At 43.7% G+C, this 19011-nt stretch overlaps 1 protein-coding gene across 6 annotated transcripts in view; it reads left to right on the top strand.

Annotated features, from left to right (window-relative positions):
• The first annotated feature begins 383 nt into the window (after nucleotides 1-383).
• arhgef11.S (Rho guanine nucleotide exchange factor 11 S homeolog) overlaps nucleotides 384-19011 on the top strand; it is a 98566-nt gene continuing 79938 nt past the window's right edge. For 4 of the 6 annotated variants that reach the window (XM_018233487.2, XM_018233483.2, XM_018233484.2 and 1 more), the window contains exon 1: nucleotides 384-1540. In XM_018233487.2, coding sequence (XP_018088976.1) covers nucleotides 1506-1540 — 35 coding nt within the window. In that variant the 5' untranslated portion in view covers nucleotides 384-1505. The remainder of the gene's footprint in view (nucleotides 1541-19011) is intronic. The other 2 variants (XM_018233485.2, XM_018233486.2) reach the window with 1 other exon arrangement.

Raw genomic sequence — 19011 nt, 5'->3', positions numbered from 1 at the left:
CCCCCTGGGGGGTGTTGTAGGAATAATTGATTCGAAATATACCAGGCGTTTGGGACTTGGGCTGTGTTTTTGTGACTAGATGTGACAGCAGTGAGCACCCAAGGGAAATGCTGCCGATTCAGTGCAGCATTCTCCTCTGTCTCTGTCCCCTTCCCTGAAGCAGGAATTAGGGGAGGGAAGGAGAGGGAGGGAGCTGAGGGTGGAGAGAAGGAGCTAAGGGTGGAGAGAGGGAGCTGAGGGTGGAGAAAGGGAGGGAGCTGAGGGTGGAGAGAGCGAGTTGAGGGTGGAGAGAAGGAGCTGAGGGTGGAGAAAGGGAGGGAGCTGAGGATGGAGAGAATGAGGGAACTGAGGGTGGAGAGAAGGAGTTGAGGGTGGAGAGAGGGAGATGAGGGTGGAGAGAGAGAGAGACGCACAAGAGGGAGGCTCACTTTCCTGCATTCAAGCCAGTAGCCAGGGAACAGGAGGTTTGGGGGGTGAGGGGAGCTGGACTGCCTGTGTGTTTATTGCGGCTCCTGCTTGTATTTATGTAGAAAGGGGGGAGGGAGGGCAAAGAAAGAAAGAAGACTAAAGGCATTAAAAAAAGGAAAGAGGGAGGGGATTCCAAGACAGAAAATAACTGATTTTTTTCTATCCCAGGCTGCTATCGCTGCTCTCACACCCTGCACTGTGCTGCATGTCTCACTCTGTATTGTATTAGGGCTGCAGCATTGGGGGGACCTACTTTGTGCTGCTTGTAGGCCCCTCTCTCTCTCCTGCTGCTGCTGCTCCTGCTGCATGGGGAAAGGGGGAGGGGAGCAGAGTGGGGACAGCACTGCAGCAAGCCAGGCAGGGGGCTCTGGGAAAGTCTGGGGATTTAACAGGCCTCTCTAACACTCAGCCAAAGGGACAGACTGAAGGGAGACAATTATGGATCTGCGCTGAACTGGGGGAAAAATACCAAGAGGAACCCAGCCTGGAAGCATCTGATTCACCAGCACCTGGGCACTCACTTTCTTTTATTCGCACAAAACACCAAAAAAAAGAGGATTTATATTTTACTCTTCACCACTTCTTTCCCTTTTTTGTTTACCCCATTCAAGATGACCTAAAAAAAAGGCCTTATTTCATTTTATCGAACAAGGATAAAAAAAAAAAAAAACGCCAGTTGGAAGATTGGGGAGGATCAAGAGAAAAAAAACCCCTCAGGATTTTATTGGAACCAGGATCTACCCGCCTTGTTGTTGTGAGAATAAGGAATACGATTCGTCATTTTTTTTTTCTTTTTGTTTTCTTTTAATTATTGTTATTTTTGGGGGAAAAAAAGGCAGTTTGTTAGTCTGAAGGGGAGACCATGAGTGTTGTGCAGTGCAACATGGGGCTGTGCGTCCCTTTAACATTTAATAAGGGAATTTCAATGAATTAAAATCCTATCAATTCTCCTTCCTTCCCTCCTCCTTTTTTTTTTTAATAATTTGCCTCCCGAGTAAAAACCTCTGGAATTTCTTTCGGAATATCCTTCTGCAACCATGAGCATCAGTTCCGCACAGACTTCAATAGACCGGTAACTATGTTTTCTGTTTATTCTATCTGCTCAAGTGTTCATGCAATTGTGTGCGTGTCCTTAACCCTGGCTGGGGTTAATCACATGGGCAGGATTGTAATATTTAATAATAAATAGAAGATAGAATGTGTTTATTTTTTTTAAAAAAATAAAGTGTAAATTATAATATTGAGAAATAATGTTGACATTACATATATGTATCTGTGTGTTTATATATATATATATATATATATATATATATATATATATATATATAATACAGCCAAAAAATTCTGCTACTGCTATATTTTATTTACATGTATATAGAATAACATGATGGGAATATGTATTAATACTCTGATACTCTCTGACATTAAAGAAATTGCTGCTGCCCCTTTATTAAATGTGACAGTTTCCTTTTCCACTCCTCCTCCTTTATTGCATTAGATGTGGCCTCCCAGCATGCCTCAGTGATGCCCAGATCTGCTGTATTATGGACTCCCAATTATTAGAATTTATGCGTATTTATATGGTATACTTAAATTTATTGCTTAAAGGGCAAAAATATTATCCCCAACTAAAGGTGCAGGCTAATAGAGCCCACACTCCGGTTGGGGGGGGCAGCAGTATTTTTTTTTTATATCGCCCCCCGCCAGCGCTAGGCTACCTGCACCAGGAGGGAGCTCCCCGGTGCGAACGGCCATGTTGGGGCACACGCATTCATATAATGAGTGAGGGATGTTAGACGTGCATTTGTGCATGCGCTCTGACTGACATTGGCACTTGCAACAGTGCTGGTGGCCTAGCATTGGAGCGAGGGTATTTTTTAGGGATAATATTTTTGCCCAACAGGTGCCCTTTAATTGGATGTGTTTTATAGGCTGGCAGTGAGCCTTTAAGGGATATTTAGGGTCTCCTTTGGACTTACATAGTGTAACATCGCAATTTGTAAATGTTATTAGGCCTCAAAATATAAAGGCGTTATTTAGGGTGACTAGGTGCAGAATTATGCGCATTAAAATGCCGTACGCAACCTGTGTAGACCGTTGCCCATTAATACTAGTGTGTGCCAGTTTTCCATTGTGCATATGGGGTGCAAGGCACATCATACTCAAGTTCAAGGGAACCCTATGCTTAACCAATTTGTAAGTACAGGGTTATCTTTGCATGTTGCACCCACAATTAAAAGGAATGCATGTTTATTCCCAGTGGTGTTCTATCGGGGTCACAGACCCCCACATCTAGGCGTGTCTTACGTTGTATTTGAGCTCAGGGCTGCGCGGTGCCCACAAGAACGGAGCGGGGACGGAAGTGAAATTTTTTGGTCGCGGGAGGGGTGGCACAAGAGATTACAAAACTGTGTACACTGATGTCCTACTTACCTACTATAGTTTAAATAAACAAGCTGCTGTGTAGCCATGGGGGCAGCCATTCAAGCACAGGATACACAGTAGATAACAGATAAGTACTACTATAGTTTATATAAACAAGCTGCTGTGTAGCCATGGGGGCAGCCATTCAAGCACAGGATACACAGTAGATAACAGATAAGTACTACTATAGTTTATATAAACAAGCTGCTGTGTAGCCATGGGGGCAGCCATTCAAGCACAGGATACACAGTAGATAACAGATAAGTACTACTATAGTTTATATAAACAAGCCGCTGTGTAGCCATGGGGGCAGCCATTCAAGCACAGGATACACAGTAGATAACAGATAAGTACTACTATAGTTTATATAAACAAGCTGCTGTGTAGCCATGGGGGCAGCCATTCAAGCACAGGATACACAGTAGATAACAGATAAGTACTACTATAGTTTATATAAACAAGCCGCTGTGTAGCCATGGGGGCAGCCATTCAAGCACAGGATACACAGTAGATAACAGATAAGTACTACTATATCTGTGTAGATAACAGATACGGTAACAGGTAATTTGCAGACTGCCAAGTTTAATGTAAGACTACAATACCCAGCATGCAATGGGACTGACTTGTGTAGAAGTTGGGAATTACCAGATTTTGGGCTCTGTACCCCAGTCTCCCGTCACTCTTAAGCATTCTTGCATTTTTCGGTGACTTTCCTCAATATCAGACAATTTTGGGGCAAAAATCTGCTGGCCACCAAAATGTCTAGAGGTTGACCAGTTTTACCAATATTTAATGAAATTGTATTAAGCCTAATGGGGCCCCTATACCTCCCGAGCCCCCCTCTGTAGTTACACCCCTGGTGACGGCAAATCTTTCCCATTTTGCTTCGCGGAAAAATGTGCAAATCAGTGAAAATTGAAATAGGCCTATTTTCACATATATTCATTTCGTTTTTAGACTTTTTTCACTGCGCATATTGTGCTATTGTTGGGCTACTTTTGAAGTGCCTCTTGGCTGGTTTTGAATATTAGACCTGGTAACTCTTTTTCGGGGCCCCCTATGCCCCACCCACCCTGGCACCCAAGCCCGCCCCAGACCCCGCCCACTCCACATCACAGTTAAAAGACCACACAGACATCAGCACTTAAAAAGTAACCCCCCCCACACACAAGTTATAAAAAGCTATTGATGGACAGGGCCCCCTTATAAGTTTTTAAAAAAAAAAAACATTGGTGCCAGGGCCGCCCATAAAAGTTTTTTTTTAAAAAGCATTGGTGCCAGGGCCCCCCTTACAAGTAAAAAAAATTGGGGCCCCGAAAAATATTTTAAAAAAAAAACCATTGGTGGCGGGGGCCTATAGAATATTAAAATACAGTGGTAGGAGGTGCAATTGGGCCAGGGCCCGCACCCCCGCAGGGCCCCCCGGCAGTCACACGCCCACTGGATTCGGCTGCAGCGGCACGGACGATGGTGGGGGCGGGGCCCGGCTGCACGGCCCGCACCAGGGCCCGTCCCCGCCTAGTTCCGTCACTGTTAAAATAATACATTGGTGGCCAGGGGATAAAAAAACAAAACACCCACATTGGTGTTAAGTAGAATTGAACTCGTGGCTTCAGGACTTCAATTTTGCCTCCTTTCGTGACTTTGGGTCTTTTCGCTGCTTCGGGGCTTCGGCTTTTTTCGTGGCTTTGGGTGTTCGCAGCTTTGGGAATTCGGCTGTTTGGTTTTTCGGCACTTCTGCATTTTCGGCTGTTCGGCTGCCCGCAGATCTTCGGCGCTGGCAAGGGGGGCCCGGCTCATTCTAAACTGCAGCACTGCCGGGCCCCTCTTCATGCCCGGGAGACTTGTCTCCCCTGTCCCCCCCTGATGGCGGCCCTGGGTTCAGCTTTCTCTGTATTCATCAGTATGTGCCCAGTCATCCCTTGGTGTAAGCTGCCCAACTATCCGCCATGATCCCAGACACTGGCAATGCATCTGGTCTGCGGATTCCTCTTCTTGCTGAGTGTACAAGGGATTGCTAGATCCAGAAGAACTTTCTCTCCCAATCGAGTTCAGATCTGCTCATCCAAACCATTCACCAGGAGAGTGTATTTGGTACAGGTATGGGACCTGTTATCCAGAAAGCTGTTTTTTTTTGGATAAGCAGTCTTTCCGTTATTTGGAATCCAAGAAACGGACTGCACGCTCGATTTACAAAAAATCATATGTTATAGAATGTCCAATTCTAAGCACCTTTTCAAGTGGTCTTCATTAATAGTTTTTTTTTTTATTACTTGACTTTTTCTTCTGACTCTTTCCAGCTTTCAAATGGGGGTCACTGACCCCATATAAAAAAACATGCTCTGTAAAGCTTCGTATTGCTATTGCTCGTTTTTCTATTCAGGCCCTCTCCTGTTCGTATTCCCATAATGCAGTCTCTTATTCAAATCACTAAATGGTTGCTAGGGTCATTTGAACCCTAGCAACCAGATGGCCGATATTGCAATCGTGTGACTTTTCATCACACAAACACGGAAGTAAAACTTCCCACGAGCAGCAAGCAGTTCCCTTTTCACTGTTCCTTCCCCTAATTTGCATATGAAAACGAGGACTCTGCTTAGTATTTGGCTAAATAGTGGTATTTAGTTCATCCCACATTGGGATAAAGTACAAGGTACAGAGAAAAAAAATGACTTTCCCGTAATTCTGAGCGTTCTGGATAATGGGTTTCCAGATAAAGGATTCTAAGCCCAGCCCAAAACCTCCTGACCAATGGGTTTTGGCCCAAACCACACATTATTTAAAGGATAACAAAATCCTAAACATGAATGTGTCTAAAAATGCCATATTTTATATAGTGAACTTATTGCACGAGGCTAAAGTTTGAGCTTATCAATAGCAGCAATGATCCAGGACTTCAAACTTGTCACAGGGGGTCACCATCTTGGAAAGTGTCTGTGACACTCACATGCTCAGTGGGCTCTGATTGGCTGTTGAGAAGCTAAGCTTAGGGCTCGTCACTAATTATCCAGCAGAAAATGAGCTTCCCTGGCTGTAATATAAGCTGATGCTACAGGTTTGCTGATTATTCAATTCTGATGCTAATTGCACTGGTTTCTGTGCTGCCATGTAGTAATTATGTGTATTAATTACTAATCAGCCTTATATTGTGACATTTCTATTCTATGTGTACTGTATATTGTGAGTGGGTCCCTAAGCTCAGTCCAGTGGGAGGGACACATACACGGGCCCATAAGCGGACAAGTCGTTCCGGAAAGGCGGATTGCGGGAATGGTGCCGCCAACTCAACTGTTAAAGGAACAGGAGCTCAAACATTAGGACTTTCCCAGCACTCGTTTACCCGAATAATTTCCAACAAAATGCTTTTAGTTTTATCCGTTTATTTTTATAATTATGGATGTTAAACACTTCCTACCTATTACTGCCATTCCCTTGTGACTCTAGGTCTAAAGGTTAAGTTAACCTTCTCCACCAACAAAACCATTTTTTAAGTTCTTCTCGCTTGACCCAGATGCAGAAAAAGCTTAATGCCCTTGATGATTGGTCCTTTGCTGTTTATAAACACCCCACTCTGTCCTACACCCCAACTCTCTGGTACAATACTGCCGTCCAATCAGAAGTGCTGTGGCTTCCGTCACTAATCTTGGACTTTAACACTTTGCATAAGATTGTTTTTCTGTTTTTTTCCCCCTTCTGTATTTTTTTTTTAGTATTTCATGAAAGCCTCGAAGGCTGAATGCTGCTTTATTCTGTGCAGAATTTGGGATGGTGGTAATTATTTTCTCTTTGATTTACTGTTATCGGATAAATGCTCAGACGATGTAAATAACTAAGGTCCCATTGTCTTGGGTATATGATTTTTTCTTTTTTTTTTTTTCAAATTCACCGTCGTACTTTGCTTAAAGGGGATGTTCATCTTTGTGTTAAATTTTAGTATGATGTAGAGAGGGATGTTCTAAGACAATTTGCAATTGGTTTTCATTATTTGTGTTTTTTGAGTTATTTAGCTTTTTATTCAGCAGCTCTCCAGTTTGCAATCTGGTTGCTAGAATCCATATTCCCCTAGCAACCATGCACTGATCTGAATAACGACTGGAATATGAATAGGAGAGGCCTGAATAGAAAGATGAGTAATAAAAAGAAACAATAACAATCAATGGGACGCCTAACAGAGGATTTGTTTTTTTTTTAGATGGGGTCAGTGACCCACATTCGAAAGCTGGAAAAAATAAATAATGAAGACCAATTGAAAAGTTGCTTAGAACCGGCCTTTGTATAACATATTAAAATTTCATTTAAAGGTGAACCACCCGTTTAATTATTTGCTTCAGTTGACTTTCTGTTGAATCATATATTCCTATGGGCATGATTATGATTGTTAATGGCCATCTATTTTTTGCTGAGATTGTAGCGACATTCTCCCATGATGCTCACTGATGTGAAGCCTTATTTATGGGGTTCATGTTGAACATTGGGGTAGATTTCCCATTTAAAGGACAATTAAAGGTTAAAGCACTGAGGAGTACTAGTATATTGGCTATTAGTGACTAGCCCAAAACTTGCTATAAATAGAGGGGTCAGGTCGGGTGCGGGTTGACATTTTGGTGACAAATTTGTCGACAAATTTTCGATCCACATCCAACCCTAACCCGACCCGGGCCACCACTCTGTGTATCCTTATATATCAGCTCCCGACCCCGTCTCTGATGTCATGGAGGGGGTGGGGCAGAACCAGCACCCGTCTATATATAGACACCACCAAACATGGAAGTGGGGCATAGTTACTGTAGGTCATGGGCGTGCAGCAGGACGTGCTCTGTCGGGTGGGTTCGGACCAGTGCGCACATCACTAGTCCCCCCCCCCCAGTGTTTGGTTAATAGTTTTGCTTTACATAGTTACATAGTTACATAGTTAAATTGGGTTGAAAAAAGACAAAGTCCATCAAGTTCAACCCCCTCCAAATGAAAACCCAGCATCCATACACACACCCCTCCCTACTTTTAATTAAATTCTACATACCCATATCTATACTGACTATAGAGTTTAGTATCACAATAGCCTTTGTATTATGTCTGTCCAAGAAATCATCCAAGTCCCTCTTATAGTCATTAACTGAATCATCACCCGGCAGTGCATTCCCCAACCTCACTGTCCTGACTGTGATGAACCCCCTACTCTGTTCCTTTAAATGAAACTTATTTTCCTCTAGTCTGAAGGGGAGGCCTCTGGTACGTGATTCTCTTTATGGGTAAAAAGGTCCCCTGCTATTTGTCTATAATGTCCTCTAATGTACTTGTAAAGTATAATCATGTCCCCTCGCAAGCGCCTTTTTTCCAGAGAAAACAACCCCAACCTTGTCAGTCTCCCCTCATAATTTAACTCTTCCCTCCCTCTAACCAGTTTAGTTGCACTTAGTCTCTGCACTCTCTCCAGCTCATTATAAGGTGCATCCCTAATTATAAGGGCTTATTATATAAGCAGAGTCGTACTGGGCACTCTGGAGCTGCCGCCTTGTGCCCGCGTACAACCCTTGGAACCAACTTCGTGCGACTTTGGAAAACTAAGCACACTTTACATTGTAGCTGACAGTAGGCATTTCGGGGAGATAAGTCGCCACGATGACCCTGAATCTTCGCGTGTGTCTCTGCCTTAAGTCTACTAGAAAATCACGGAACCATTTAATAAACCCAATAGGCTGGTTTAGCTTCCAATAAGGTTTAATTAATTAAAAATGTGGATATTGGATGAAATGGAGTCTATGGGAGACGGCCATTCCATACCTGTAATTCGGAGCTTTCTGGATAACGGGTTTCTGGATAATGGGTCCCATGCCTGTACAAAGCTTTAATAGAAGCTGGCAATGAATATTATTTAATGTGCATGGATGCAGGCAATTTTGTGCGGTCTATTAAATCTTGGGAGGCAGCAAACAAAGCTTCCTGTTGGGTCCACTAGCGTGGGGGGCGACAGCTGAGCATACAGAGACCACCTGTTAGGCATCGCTGGTCTACATCATATTAAAAACTTAATTGCAAGGCGAACTGCCCCTTTAAAAGTTATTTTTAGGCCTAGTGCCTAAAGCTTTGCTCCGTTTACTTTTATTGGGTTTTAATTGAACGGTTTTCCAGTGAGCTATCTGGTTGCTAGGGTCCAGTTTATCCGAGCAACCAGGCAGCCAGGTAAATAGGAGAGGGTCTGAATTAGAAAGAGAAGTAATAATAAGTAACAATAACGGCATCTTCATGGAGGAATCGTTTTTTTTTTTTTGGCTGCTGGGTCACTTTCTCCCATCTGACAGTTGGAAGAGGCATGAGCTGAATTTAAGTGTCGCTTCCCATTGCCGGTAAATCTCAAGCTTGGACTGGGGCCGGTATTCTCATTTCTCTCGACTGTTACCTCCATCACCCACCTGTGTGGTCACCACTCCGCCCCTTGTGATGGCGACAACAGGTCAACACATATTTATTGAAATTGTTATTTTGACATTATTTTATAGAATCCCTGCGTTAGTTGGAGCACTCACCACCTGTGCCAGACTTGCTAAAGCATTGGTTGTGTTGAAGTTGCAACTGATACGCCGGATATGACCAAGCCGAAATTGTATGGGGCAGAGGCACCAACAGATAACCAGTATGTAAACTAGTATTAACTCCATGACTGGATCCATGTTGTACTAAAAGCAGGGCCGCCATTAGAGATCACAGGGCCCCGCCCACACTGGCGCCCATTCCCCACCGCAGATCCCGCCCACTCCACATCACAGTTAAAAGACCACACAGACATCAGCGCTAAAAAAGTAACCCCCCCACATGAGTTATAAAAAGCTATTGATGGTCAGGGCCCCCTTATAAGTTAAAAAAAAAAAAAAAAAAAACATTGGTGCCAGGGCCCCCCATAAAAGTTTTTTAAAAAATCATTGTTGCCAGGGCCCCCCTTACAAGTTAAAAAAAAATTGGGGCCCCAAAGAACATTTTTTTTAAAAAAAAAATCATTGGCGCCAGGGCCCCCCTTACAAATTAAAAAAAATTGTGACCCAAAAAAATGTTTTTTAAGAAAAACATTGGTGGCAGGGGCCCCCTTACAAGTTAAAAAAAATTGCGGCCCCAAAATTATTTTTTTTTTTATACTTTTTTTTTTATAAAAACAAAAAAACATTGGTGGCAGGGGCCTATAGAATATTAAAATAATACATTGGTGGCCAGGGGATTAAAAAAAAACAAAAAAAACATAAACTGGTGTTCAGTAGAATTGAACTCATGGCTTCAGGACTTCAACTTCACCTCCTTTCGTGACTTTGGGTCTTTTCAGGACTTCGGCTTGCCGCTCGGCCCCCCTTCATGCCAGGGACACTTGTCCCCCCTGTCCCCCCCTGATGGCGGCCCTGACTAAGAGTATTAATCCCAATTTACTGCTAAAAGTTAGCAGGGTGACTGTTACCCCAATGTTATGAGTGAGGAGATTTGGGGGTGAGTGCTTATTTGTGCCCTGGGTACCCCTGGAACTATAGCAGGGTGACTGTTACCCCAATGTTTCTATATATCTGTAACCTTGTTATGAGCTAAGGGGGCCCAGTCTGAAGGTCAGTTAGGGGGAGATTTGGGGTGAGTGCTTATTTGTGCACTGGGTACCCCTGGAACTATAGCAGGGTGACACCCCAATGTTTCTATATATCTGTAACCTTGTTATGAGCTAAGGGGGCCCAGTCTGAAGGCCAGTTAGGGGGAGATTTGGGGTGAGTGCTTATTTGTACCCTGGGTACCCCTGTAACTATAGCAGGGTGACACCCCAATGTTTCTATATATCTGTAACCTTGTTATGAGCTAAGGGGGTCCAGTCTGAAGGTCAGTTAGGGGGAGATTTGGGGTGAGTGCTTATTTGTACCCTGGGTACCCCTGGAACTATAGCAGGGTGACTGTTACCCCAATGTTTCTATATATCTGTAACCTTGTTATGAGCTAAGGGGGCCCAGTCCGAAGGCCAGTAAGGGGGAGATTTGGGGTGAGTGTTTATTTGTACCCTGGGTACCCCTGGAACTATAGCAGGGTGACACCCCAATGTTTCTATATATCTGTAACCTTGTTATGAGCTGAGGGGGCCCATCCTGAAGACCGCTTATTTGCTGCAATGTATGAAAGAATACAATTCTAGTCTCAGTACAGATCTTCTCTAAGCACAAATCAGTAGGACATGTTAAGGGTATGGGGGTCTTTTAAAAATGGAACATGGAAACATCCGCTTCTTGTTTACTGCAAATTACCCGGTGGCAGGGAAGTGGTGCCTTATATTTTACCATCTCAGTATGCGGCTACAAAGCCAACCAGTTAGTCCTGAGGACACGTAGTCTAGGAAATGTTAATCCGAATAACAGCAGCATCTGCTGCCGAATCGCCACGCCAGCGTATAATTAAGACGAAGCAAACTCTGGCGACTGATTTTTCGCAAGGGACTGAAAAAATGTCATTTTAAGACCGTTTTCCTGTTTACTCTGCAGTTTCCCGGGAATGAGAAAGACGTGGGTTTTAAAGTGATATCTAAAAATAGCCGCCACTGTAGTATATTCCCCCCCCCATCCCCGACAGGAAAATTCCCCCATTGCGCCGCTTCGTGGGTCTCGGATTCATCATTGTATTTGTTTTGCTTAAATGCCAGTGTTTTGGGAGGATTGTTACAAGCAAGAAAATTCCCATTGAGATGAAAGTTTTATTTAGTGGGGGGAATAATGGAACAAAATACTGCAGCCCTGGAGTGCAGATCATTGTAGTCTAGTGGGAATCCGTTTTGTAAGTGATATTTTATTCTCTGGTTTTCCAGCAGGGAAGATTTAACCTTTTGTGCCTGGCTGCAGGGTTTAATCTTAAAGGGGTTTGAGTTACCTTTGAGTATGATGTAGAGCAGGGGTCCCCAACCTCTTTCACCCTGTGAGCCAAAAAACTTGTCCGTGAGCGACACAATAAGTGATGAGTACCGCAAACATCATTTTTATTAATAATAAGCACATACTCTAAACTGAAATGATCTATGATATCAATCAATGTGTAAAAAAACATTTGTGGCCAGGGCTCCCCCATTAAAAAATATTGGTGGCTAGGACCCCACATGAGAAAAGAAATTGGTGGCCAAAACTGATGGCCAGGCCCCCCCCCACATTATAAGAAAATTGGTGGTCAGGGCCCCTTAAACGTCCATGCCATCCCAAAGTCAGCAGCTCTCAGAAAGATGGGGGGCCCGGCTAATCAAGTAAGTATGGCATGGCCGGGCCCCCCTTAACCCTCGGGCCCCCTACAACTCTTACCCCCTGTCCCCCCCTGATGGCTGCCCTGCTGCCGGCACAGGTACACAGATGTTTGGTGCAATATTGTGGATTTTTGGCTGCTGCTGGCACAAGTACATATTTAGGAGCAACATGATGGATTTTTGGCTGCTGCTGGCACAGGTACATATTTGGGGACAATATCATGGATTTTTGACTCCTGCTGGCACAGGTACAGATTGGGGGCAATATGAGGGATTGGCTGCTGCTGGCTCAGGTACATGGGGCAATATGGTGTCTGCTGGCACAGGTACACAGATGTTTGGGGCCTGCTGGCACAGGTACAAATACGGGGCAATATGATAGATTTTTTTGGATGCCACTGGCACAGGTACAGATTGGGGGCATTCTGAGGAATTGACTGCCATTGGCACAGGTACTTATGGGGGCATATGATAGGTGCTGGTACAGGTGGCAATATGAATGGTATTGTGGGAAATGGTAATGCAGGACCAGGTGGGGGGGCACTGATTGAAGCCCTTGCCAAAATACCTTGGCCCAGCCCTGGCAGTGATGGAGCAGGTGAGGGAGCAGGAGTTACAGAGAATGTGGAATTTTTAGAATTGGCACAGTAATGGCAGTAACGGCAGGGACTAGGGAGAAGGGCTCACTGTGGGCTGGCATTTGACATCAATGCACGGCAGAGAAATATTGTGCTGAGGCTGGGAAGGGAGGGACAGAAAGTATTGCGCTGTTATTAGTGCTCAATGCTGGATATGCAAGCATGTCATTTCTGCAGCAATAAGATTATTGTTAGGCTACAGAACTCTCCCTTCTTTCCAGCCCCATAACCAGTACTGTTTTACCCAGTAGATCCGACTCACTAGCCCTGTGTAATAGGAAGCATTTTAATAGATTGTCGGCCAGTGAGATCCCTTCTCCTTGACTCATCATAAGAAGTGTATATCACAGTTTCAGTTCAAGCACGATCCTTTCTATATAGCCAATCTTCTGAAGTACGTGTAAAAGTTTCAGTGCGATACTTTCTAACCAGCCCTCATAAATTGCCAGTGTCTTACCCCGATCAGTTCTGTGAGCCTCCTGGCAAATCCATCAGTGAGCTGGAAAATCTTACGCGAGCAACACCAAAAGGAGCTGCGAGCAACTTGTTGCTCGCGAGCTACGGGTTGGGGATCACTGATGTAGAGAGGGATATTCTTAGACAATTTGCAATTGGTTTTCTTTTTTTATAATTTGTGGTTTTTGAGTTATTTAGCTTTTTATTCACCAGCTCTCCAGTTTGCAATTTCAGCCATTTTGTTGCTGGGGTCCAAATTCCCCTAGCAACCATGCATTGATTTGAATCAGAGACTGGAATATGAATAGGAGAGGGTCTGAATAGAAAGATGAGTAATAAAATGTTACAGTAACAATACATTTGTAGCCTTAAGACCCCCGTATACGGGTCGGTAAAAGATGCAGACAGACAGAGTCGGCAGCTTATTGGCCCGTGTTTGGGGCAATCCGACGAGCTTCCCCGATCAATATCTTCTCGATCAGGCAGGTTAAAAAATCCCTAGGGCCCACGCTCGGATCAGCCTGATATTGCCCAATTCAATGTGGGCATATCGGGGAGAGATCCGCTCGTTTCGCCAAATGAGTGGATCTCTACATCTATGGCCACCTTTTACAGACCATATATTTTTAGAAGGGTCAGTGACCCCGATTTGAAAGCTGGAAAGAGTCAGAAGAAGAAAGGAATTTGTTTCAAAACAATAATAAAAAAATAAATAATGGCAACCAATGGAAAAGTTGATTAGAATTGGCATTTTATAACATACTAAAAAGTAACTGAAAGGGGAACAACCCCTTTAACTTCCATTTTCTCTGGGGGGGTTTCTCTCTGGATTTCAAGATGATGCCCATTTCCACCTGACTACAGCCTCAGGCCTGGCTTGAGAGTTGTAGTTTAACAACTATTAGAAAGCTGCAGTTTGAAGAGTGGTGTGAAGTTAATCCTTCCTGTAATTACAAGAAAGGCCCATCTGCTGCGGGTGGTGACATTAATAGAAGTTTGCCGTGGGCACGAAGCCTTTAATTGGGTAGCTAATCCCTATTGTATTGCCAGGCCCTAAATTGGCCTCCCTGCATCTCAACAGGTGCCCTTGGGTAGAATCCTAGTGACTAAGGGGCCGATGAAAATTCGAATTTAAAGAATTCGAATTTCGAGCTAATTTTTGTTTACTTCGACTAGGGAATAGTCCAAATTCGAATATCAAAATTTATCCTCTACCATCTCTTCAAAAATTCAACTTCGACCTTTCGCCATCTAAAACCAGCCTAATTGCTGGTTTAGCCTATGGCGACCTCCTTGAACCTATTTGAAGTCAATTAATAGGGTTTTTTTGGGAAAATTCAAATGCGCTATTACTTTGATTCGTATGATTCGAATTCTGACGAATTCCAAAATGTAAATCCCCGGTGGGATGGCACTCGGAGCGATTTGTTTTCCAAAGTCACCCGAAGTTGCCTCACGAGGAAACTTCGGGCGACTTCGGAAAACTAATCGATTCGAGTGCCATCCAGCCTGTGATTTAAATTTTAGCTGGCGGGGAGGCAGTTTGGGGAGATTAGTTGCCCGAAGAAGAAGAGATTTGTCGCTGGGCAACTAATCTCCCCGAGTCTGTCTCTGCCCTAAAATGTTGAATCCCCTAATTCTGCCCAAATCGTTTACACTTGCGTGTACTGTGTTTACTTGATTTCACATGAACAAAGCAAGGCAAATGGAGGTTTCTATGGCTGGCGACTGGGCTACTGGGGAGTCACAAACGTCTGTTTATGGCCACATGGTGCTTCTCAGATTGAGCAGAGAAAAGAGCCGGGAAGGGCGAGAGCTGTTTGTGCCACATGCGCTTGTCTCGTCCCGAGCTGCAGAGCCGACAGTCTCATGATCTCTGGTTTGTCTGCGGATGTGATGAGATCCTGCTTAGAATAGGGTGGGGGAGTTTGCTCAGCCTGAGCGGAAATCAAGGTGAAGTACTGAGACCCCCCACACTGTCAGAGGAAGAAAATCCCCTGTATAACCGAAGGGCACCCATAATCATAACCCGCTTTCCTGCAAAGATAATGGGATATGAAGGGGATTAGTGTGTTGATTCTGTTCCTATCTCCTTTCATAAACCATAAAATGCAAATTGTACCTCCCATACTTCCCTACAGACCCGTTTTTTCGCAGGACAATAACGATTTTGCCAGATCAACCATCAGTCCCGGCAGAGCCAGGCCACACCGGCCAGCTGCCCTAGGCAACCTGGCAGGCCACGGCGCCGGCTGAGAGCGCGCATGCGCGAGTTGACGCTGGCGCGCATGAGCAGAATCGCAGGAAGACGGGGAGTGAAGGGACTGGACATGGGGCAGGCGACAGAGCAGGTATGTACCTGGCGCGCCCCAGCTTTGCACCCTAGGCACGTGCCTACTCTGCCTACCCCAAGTTCTGGCCCTGAGTCTCAGATTGTTACTAAAATGTCCCGACTTACTCTTTGATCTCCTGCACTGAACAGTAGTGATGTGCGGGACAGGCTTTTCCCTACCGCGTCCCACCCGCCCTCACACCTGAGCCTGACTTCCAGGTTCCTTTTATAGACCCGCGCAGAACCGCCCCACTGATGACATCACAAAAGGGCCGGGGCGAGAGGCGCACCGCACGTCTATAAAAGCTCAACCCAGAAGTTGGCATTTGGAAGGTTGCAGGCGGTGAGAGCAGTCAGACGAGCTCAACACGCACCCACCCGCGACCCAGAAAGGAGCATGCAAGGTCGGCGCCCGACAGGTCCCGCGGGTATCGGGCTGGTCCGCACATCACTACTGAACAGCCACAAAAAGATACAAAATCTCTAAAACTTATTTGGCTTTTGGGAGAGAGACCAGAATACCTGGCAGCTGATACATTTGTAACAATTTAAGATAAGCAAAGAATCAATTTAAGATAAACAAGGAAACTGTGACTTACAGCTTAAAGGGCAATTCACCTTCATTAGCAAAATTGTAATAACAAACAAAAACCACAGAAATGTGTTCGAACTTTCATAACCTGCCAAAATTAGACGGTGTGGTCACAAAATGGGCGTGGTCTAAACAAAGTGTCCCAGGTCCTGGTACTGCAGATGAGCGACTTCTGGCACTGGTCCTGCCCAGCCTGGAACTGCACGCAAAGAACACACAATGACTACACTGCTATTTATACTGCCCTGCTTTATTGTCCCTGGTTACGGTGCCTGGAGCCCTGAATACACAAGGGATAACTAGGAACTTGTTTTCTTTTTAAAGACAGACACAAGGCTCAAATCATTTCTAGGTCGGACTGTGAACAGAGGATACTTACTTCCTGCAGACAAGGAAATAAGGTGCGCATGCTAAAATTGCTTCCCACCGCTGCAGCAAAGACATTTTGAGGAAAACTGGAGTCCATGGGCAGACTGAATGCTATCAAAATCCCTTGTAAGCCAAGTCTGGCCCCATGGCCTCCAGTTGGTTATGTTTTGCTGAGAGCATGTCCACAACTGGGTAACATTCATCGCCTGCTCACCAAAACAGAAATGAACACATTCCACCTTAAAGGATAAGTAAATCTTTAAAATAAGTGAATGTAAAATTGATGAGAGTGCTATTGTAAGAATTTTTGTAATGAACATTCATTATTTATTCTTTTTTTATTGCAAGATATTAAGGGATACATGTACTGTTAATATGAATGAATTTTGTTACAACAGCGCCACCTGCTGGTCAGTTTCCCACCAGTCTGACCACCAAGTAGTCAAGGAAGTTGTCAGGAGAGAGAGAGACTGATGTTCTTCTGCTTAGGAAAGATTTGAGACAGTTTCTAATTGTTTTCCTAGACAGAAGAACATCAGAGCAGCCTCTTTCTTTCTCCTGACAACTTCCTTGACTACTAGGACTCTCTTCTTTTTAATTTTTTTCATGTTAAATTGTTCCTTGTATTTACAGTACAGGTGTGGGATACGTTATCTGGAAACCCATTATCCAGAAAGTTCCAAATTACGCATAGGCTGTCTCCCATAGACTCCATTTTATCCAAATAATCCACATTTTTTAAAAATGATTTCCTTTTTCTCTGTAATAATAAAACAGTCGCTTGTACTTGATCCCAACTAAGATATAATTAATCCTTATTGGAGGCAACACCAGCCTATTGGGTTTATTTCATGTTTATATGATTTTCTAGTAGACTTAAGCTATGAAGATCCAACGGAAAGATCCGTTATCCGGAAAACCCCAAGTCCCAAACATCTGGATAACAGATCCCATACCTGTACTTGATCCCAACTAAGATATAATTTAACCTTATTGGAGGCAAAACCAGGCTATTGTTTTTTTTTTTTAATGTTTATGTGATTTTCTAGTAGACTTAAGGTATGAAGATCTAAATTATGGAAAGATTCGTTATCTGGAAAGCCGAGGTTCCTGAGCATTCTGGATAACAGGTCCCATACCTGTCTCTTCTCCTCTCGTGTCTGTGGAAGTAAACAAACAAAGCTGCTGCACTTGAAAAATAGCAAAAAAAAATATATTTAAACAGAAAATCATCAGAAGAAAGTACAATTTTTTTTGTAACTTGTGTACATGCTCCTGATGAAGGTCCCTATATAGGACTGAAACGTCCAGTATTCTGCATGTATTTTCTGTTTAAATAAATCTCCTTTTTGCTATGTTTTAAATCCTGCGAGTGTAGCAGCTTTGTTTCAGTATGCTGAAATTTATATAAAATGTTCATTTTTGCGAGAGTTCCCCTTTAAGAAACCACCCACAGTCCACCCATTGCATCATCGCTTCTCACCCTTACATCATCGCCCTGCCCCCTTGCATCACCACAGCCTAGCAGGTAACAACATTTTTAAAAGTTTGCAACCCTACTAGACAATTAGGGACACGCTTGGCCTTAAAAAATAGCAGTTAAGCTGTATTCTCCCCAGCAGTATAAAACTACAAATATCTCAAAAACCATTTAAAATAGAAATATGATTGTAAATTGCTATTGTGTTAAAAGATGTACTTTTTTTTTTTGCCATTTAGATTGGCCTTTAAAAAGCTAATTTTTGTGACTCACATGCAGTAAACCTTGATAGTAAACCTCCTCCCCTCCCTGCTGTAATCTCAGCTCAGAGCTATGAGTGAGCAGGGAGAGACTCGGGCAGGAAGTGATGTCATACAAGCTAATATGACAGCTGCTATCCTAAACAAACAGAGCTTCTAGAGCTGTTAACTCAGGTATGGTAAAGCATTCTGCAGAATAAATATAGTCTTATAGCTTGCACAATTGTGGCTAATCTATTGGCAATAAACTGCTTCGGTAGCTTTCCTTCTCCTTTAAAGGTGTAAAATATTATAATTTGTATGTATCTTCTGTAACACATTTTTACACATTAAATATACTTAAATATCACCTTGGTGAGTGGTGTTTGTTGACCATAGAACTTATACAAATTATTTAAAAAGACTGTATTTTCTACAAAAGGAGAAGCTGTTGATTTGGTAACATCTTTTCCACAAGTCCCGGACCCTATTGCCAAAAAAACCCCCCAAAAAAACCTGTTGCTTTAACTAACGATAATAATGTTAATGTGCTCATACTTTCCCTTTAATTTTCCTGTGTGGGTTTTGGAGTTCCTTCAGCTTGGGACAACAAACTCCGTAACCCTCTTCAATGGCGTCAGCTGGTCACGTTGCCCAGTAGAGTGACTTATACCGGTGTGTAGTGTTACTAGCCTCCATTCATGTCTGTGTGCTCTGGTGGTGGCCAATTAGGAAGCCCAGAGAATGAAGAAGTGATTGGGCCAGAAAACCAGCAAGA

The sequence above is a fragment of the Xenopus laevis genome, chromosome 8S (assembly GCF_017654675.1).
Source record: "Xenopus laevis strain J_2021 chromosome 8S, Xenopus_laevis_v10.1, whole genome shotgun sequence".
Lineage (NCBI taxonomy): Eukaryota > Metazoa > Chordata > Amphibia > Anura > Pipidae > Xenopus > Xenopus laevis.
The sequence above is the reverse complement of the archived record's forward strand: the minus strand, read 5'-3'. Positions and strand labels throughout refer to the sequence as shown.